Source organism: Vanessa cardui, chromosome W (genome assembly GCF_905220365.1).
Source record: "Vanessa cardui chromosome W, ilVanCard2.1, whole genome shotgun sequence".
In the NCBI taxonomy this organism is placed as follows: Eukaryota; Metazoa; Arthropoda; class Insecta; order Lepidoptera; family Nymphalidae; genus Vanessa; species Vanessa cardui.
This window is the reverse complement of record NC_061153.1, coordinates 10517536-10523463: the sequence shown is the minus strand read 5'-3', so window position 1 is coordinate 10523463 and position 5928 is coordinate 10517536. Positions and strand designations below refer to the sequence as shown.

At 37.9% G+C, this 5928-nt stretch overlaps 1 protein-coding gene across 1 annotated transcript; it reads left to right on the top strand.

Annotated features, from left to right (window-relative positions):
* The first annotated feature begins 4661 nt into the window (after nucleotides 1-4661).
* On the top strand, nucleotides 4662-5700 carry LOC124542597. The gene is made up of 3 exons (XM_047120527.1): nucleotides 4662-4806; nucleotides 5039-5179; nucleotides 5375-5700. The coding sequence occupies exons 1-3, from the start codon at nucleotides 4662-4664 to the stop codon at nucleotides 5698-5700; spliced, it is 612 nt and encodes a 203-aa protein (XP_046976483.1).
* The last annotated feature ends 228 nt before the right edge of the window (nucleotides 5701-5928 follow it).

Below are 5928 nucleotides of genomic sequence, written 5' to 3'. Positions count from 1 at the left end.
CTTGAGAGCATTGCAGTCAGTGACCAACTTGACTTGCAAACCGATAAGATAGTGTCGAAAGTGCTGTAAAGCTTTCGCGGCTGCTAGGGTTTCCAGCTCATAAGAATGATATCTTTATAATAATAATAATATATGTTTATTTCGCTTAATAAATATTCAATTTACATTAAGGTGCTGAGAACTCCTAGTAAGTATAATAATACCTGTATCTGGACTCAGCGTTTTGTGTAACCTTACTTAAGTATTCTACGACGTGCCTACTATCATCAGCGTGAATTTGTAAAAGAAAAGCCCCATAGCCTGCACTACTAGCGTCGGTATGGACTTCAGTTTTGAACTTGGGATTAAAAATGGCTAGAACGGGAGCGTAAGTAAGTACGTACGTAAGTGTTTGAATCAATTCTAATCGTACCTGTTCCTGTTCTGGTCCCCAATTAAATTTAACACTCTTTTTAGTTAAATGTGTAAGACTAACCGTTTTAGTTCCGTAATTCCTTATATACTTGCGGAAATATCCTGCAAGGCCAAGAAGCTGTCTGACTTGCTTAACATTCTGAGGAGGGGAAGATCTCGTAAGTGCTTCTACCTTACGGGGGCTCGGCTTAACCTGACCCTCACTAATTAACCGTCCTAAGTACTCGATCTCGGTTTTTAAAAATGAACATTTACTTATGTTTATTGAGAAACCAGCGTTTGTTAGAGTGCAAAGAACCTCTCGAAGAAGAGTAATCCCTTCAGCGACACAAGAGCTCATGATACAAACGTCATCGATATAAACTAGCACGCGTCCTGAGTTCATAAAATCACGAAGCGTATTATTGATGATACGCTGGTACACAACGGGTGAATTAGTCAAGCCGAATGGCATCTTTAAAAATTCGTAATGACCCTCTGGTGTAGCGAACCCCGTATAATGCGTGCACTGGCTATTAATGGGTATTTGATAAAATCCCGTGGCCATATCGAGACTTGTAAAATATTTATAGCTTCCCAATCTATTAATATGGTCGTCTATTAAGGGCAAAGGATATCTGTCTGTGGCGAACATACACACTTAAAATTATATTTTATACTAATATAATTATTTATATACATACATACACATACATATATTTAATATATTATAAATTATACTTAAAAATAAATAACAAAATATTTACGTATATATAAATAAATACAATATAATAATAACACTTTAAATATGCATATATAATTATATATTTAATACAAAAAAACAACACATATTTATAAAATAAATTTTATACATATTATATTAAATCGATGCAGATAAAATCGCGACAAGTTTTATACATACGTAACACGGACCGCTCCCTGCGCCCGCGCACCTGCGGTCGTCTCCGGAGCCTCGCTATTTGTCTCAAAGCAGTCACGATCTAGACGCTAGACGCGAAATCCGTACCACTTTTATGCGCTCGCTAGCTTATACGCTATACGTACTTATACATTGCTAATAGTTTCATGTTATTACTTCGTACTGTGCTTTTTATAAACTTTTGTATCTTCGCTTCTATCTTCCTTACGCTTACTCTTTCTCCTTCTGTGTGGACTTATATTGTGACAATAAAGACTGTCTATCGACGTTTAAATTTTAATAGTTTTACTCGAATTCCCGATAGACTTATCATTATCTCCTATATGTCTCTTACATTCAATCTATTAAGAGCTCAAAAGTCCACGCACATGCGATCTGACCCATCCTTTTTTTGATTAAGATGATTGGACTTGCATATTCTGATTGCTACTCTTTGATATTTTTTTTATTAAGCAGATCAGCAATGATATCTCTAATCTTGAGTTTCTCCTGATGGGAAAGTTTATAGGGGCGATAAGCGACTGGCTCAGAACTTGTTAACTTTATGCACATTTCACCTGTTTTAACTGTTGTAGTCTCAGTACCAGAAATAAAATAGTCAGAGTAGGCTTTCACTACTTCTAATAAGGATTCATATTCGTTACCTTTAAGCGGGGTGTCTATTTTAACCTCATCGATAGTCGTTACCCGGTTAACAGCCTTTATATCATTCAAAAAATGCGAGAGATATTGTCTGTCTTTAGTCCTTATATAAACCCCGTCCCGATTAAAAACGTCCGTACCAATAATTATAGACGTGTTCACGCAGGACGATGGTACGACCATCAAGTCTGCTTCGATCGAAATTTCGTCAAGTTCAATATTAACGGTAACAAAAGAGTCCACTATGATCTCGCGATTGCTAATACCTAAGGTCTAAGTTCCTTTTTAAAATTTGACCATGTACGATCATTCATTATCCATTCCGAAAGCCATACACGCGCGTCCGCTTTTAGACATGAAGCTACTCTCGAAAAGCACTCACCGTCCGACCAACCGTTAGCGAGACAAGAGCGGTCTACTTCATCGCACCATGTGTCAATATTGTTAACGGTGGGATCAAAATTAGATATAAAATAATTGTTTAACCTAACGGGTTGTAACATCTTTAGGGCCTCTATTAGTTCCGACGAACCGACTTCCCGACTACGAACGTTATCGCCGTGACTTGATGAGCCCTCCACCAAACGTGCTTGGTGTGAAACATTCCTACGAGGCGTAACGAGAGCGGACGGACACGCGGCACTTTGGTTATTTATAGCCTGATCGATTTCTTTGTCAATATTAACATTAATCACATTAGAGTTATTCGGTAACGTATTAGTATGATTGACCAGATTACCACTCGTATTATTAGGTAGATCGCGAGGTTCATTATTATCGGCGGGACTTAACTTTCTTAAAATAGCATCGAGCGTAAGTTGCAATCTATCGTTATTGACAGAACGAGAATATGCGGGTGAGCGCGAATTGTGATTTCGGCGTTCGCGAGAACGTGAACGATTGTTACGATCAGAGCTAGCACTGCGATTACGATGACGTGACCTATCGCTTTCGTCGTATGGAGTTATTACACGCCGTAAACTACCGCGAGAACGGTGCGACGATTCATTGCTATCGCGAGGCATTGTCAATGTAATTAAACAAACAATCACAAAACTAGTTCTTGATCCCACTTCTGAATTTAGGGTCAGAAATGAAAATAAAGAAAAAAATAAAAAAATATTCGAATACCCTACGTAATTACATTTATTTATTCTTACTTGAAACAAAAATAACTTACTCTTATAAATTATCACTTCATTTACACTTCAAATCACATATATTCATATAAAGGCTAATTACAACAATAAAACACTTTTACGAACAATGAATCAACGCACTTCCTACTTGCCGCAACGACCACCGAAATCACAATGCCTCGATGGCGGTAGTGCAGCTCATTTTATAGTCAATCAAAACATATATCTTATAATATTATATACAAATCAACAAATGCACTGAAACAAATGTTTCAGTGCATTTGTTGATTCATGTAGTATTCATTTTTGTCCAAATAATGTCTTCATAATCGCGTTGCAATCATATTTCTTATTGTTATAACGTTTAGATAATTGTTCCCATGCTTCTTTTTTTTTAGGTTATTTTTATTATTATTTTAGGTTTTCCTGATAAATTGGATTTTAAATAATGCAGATTCTGAACCGGAGAAAGTGTATTATTCTCATGTATTAATGATAAGAAAATATCATAAAAAGATTGCCACTCGGTATATTTCCTAGAAAAGTGTGGAAGCTGTATTCTTGCTAACTGCACCTCGGAATTAATTTTTAATTTTAAATCAACTTCTCATCCATTTCGGTACAAAATTTTATGGTGAGCAATTCGGTTTTAGAAGAGGTCGCTCGACAACTGATGTGGGGATTGCGCTTCTCAAACATATTTACGATGCTTGGGAGAAATCACAGAACGCTATTGGAGTATTCTGTGATTTATGTAAATCATTCTATTGTGTAGAACACGAAACACTTCTTTATAAGCTCAAATATTACGGTGTTAAAGGTAAAGCTCTTGATCTCATTGCTTCATACTTAAGTCAAAGAATCCAGCAAGTTTTCATGAATGGAATAAAGTCTTCTGGATCTACGTTAAAAATGGGAGTTCCACAAGGTTCAATTTTGTGCCCCTTTCTATTCCTAGTATATATAAATGATCTTCCTTTCTATGTTAAAGGTATTTGTGATATAGTGTTGTTTGCTGACGATACTTCGCTGATTTTTAAGGTTGACAAGAAAAAAACTGACTATGACGATGTGAACGGTGCATTATCACAGATACACAATTGGTTTACAATAAATAATTTAGTTTAGAATGCTCAAAAACAAAATGTGTAGTTTTTGCCCTACTCAAAGTTAGAAGGCAAAATAATAATATATCTTTAAACGGTGATCGTGAAGTAGTTGATACTACGGTGTTCTTAGGAATAGAATGGATTCCAAACTTCAGCGGAGTTCTCATTTATCATCCCTAACAGGAAGACTCAGCTCCGCAGCATACGCGGTTAGAAAAGTTAGACAACTAACTGACATTGACGCCGCTCGTTTGGTTTATTTTGGTTATTTTCTTAGTATTGTGTCATATGACTTGCCTTCGGGCTTGGGCACAAACAAGTTCGTTAACCCGGCTCTTGGAATATTAGAGTTACCTTCTCTAGCGTTCACCTGAGCAATTCTTCCCTGACGCGTCCACGTCGCGGGGGTGGGCATCACGTATCTCAGTAAGCCGGGATATGTCGATGGCTAAGTTCAGGGGGGGACCTAGTGCTGTGGGGTATATCACGGCCCCCTTGCCTAGGGTTACAGGTGAAGACCTCAACGGTGGAAACAGCGGAAGAGGCGAGCCCTGTCACAAGGGCGTAGTTATTGTGACCTGGGGTTGGGTAGTAGCGATCTCAGTATTGGCTTGAGGACAAAACTATAGTAGTTTAAAGGGCTCAAGTCAAACATTCGTAAGCGCAGCCAAGGCATGGCGCGACGATCACGATACTGCAATGGCGGAAGGCAACGGGATAGCACCGTCATTACTACATCCCTAGTAGATCAGCTCTCATGAATAGTACGACAATAGGTATGGCCCCGAGTCTCTGGCGTCCCTTTAATGGGACAGGGGTGCGAAGAATCTCCGGAGGTAAACTTATGAAAACGAGAAAGATTAGAGTAGGAACGTGGAACGTGAGAGGCATGAAGAAACACGGAAAACTTTCTAACATCATACAGGAGATGGAGCGCCTTAAACTTGACATTATTGGTTTAAGCGAAACAAAATGGACTGGACAAAACAAATAAGTAACTGCTGAAGGAAAAATCCTTTACTACTCTGGCAACGACCAGTCATTTGACCATCATGGGGTGGGGGTCGTCCTTATGAGCAAAGATATCTCTAAATCAGTGACAAATTTTATACCCTTGTCAAATCGCGCAATGCTAATTCAAATAACTGCAGTACCAGAAAACTTGAATATAATTCAAATATACGCTCCTACGGCTGATAAACTCTTGAATGAAATTGAGGAGTTCTATGGTCAAGTTGAAACTCTATTGCAATATACCAAAAAACATGATTTAAATGTAATAATGGGTGACTTCAACGCTAAGGTTGGTTCCATGTCTGTACCAGGGGTTACAGGGGATTATGGATTAGGAACCAGAAATGAAAGAGGTGATACTTTAATAGAGTTCTGTCAAGAGAAAGGATTTATACTAGCAAATACCCTCTTTAAGCTTCATCCTCGTCGTTTGTACATGGACCTCGCCACAACATACAGCTGATAACGTAGTTCGTAATCAAATAGATTTTGTATTGGTCAACAAAAGGTTCCGTTCAATCAAGAACTGTGTTACATATCCGGGAGCAGATATAAAGTCTGATCATAATCCTGTCGTAGCAACGCTACACTGTAAATTTAAAAAATTAGCTCAGCAAAAACAAAATTTTTACATCGATTTAAATATGTTGAAAGAACCCATAGTTAAAGCAAGAGTTTCAAACGCTATAAA

Excerpts from the sequence above, each read along its gene's own strand:
- LOC124542597 (XM_047120527.1), top strand. The coding sequence starts at position 4,662 with ATGTCGATGGCTAAGTTCAGGGGGGGACCTAGTGCTGTGGGGTATATC. Across the intron at positions 4,807-5,038 it reads CGTAGTTATTGTGACCTGGG|GGGTGCGAAGAATCTCCGGA; the intron begins GTTGGGTAGTAG and ends TTAATGGGACAG. Across the intron at positions 5,180-5,374 it reads CCTTAAACTTGACATTATTG|TACCAGAAAACTTGAATATA; the intron begins GTTTAAGCGAAA and ends AAATAACTGCAG.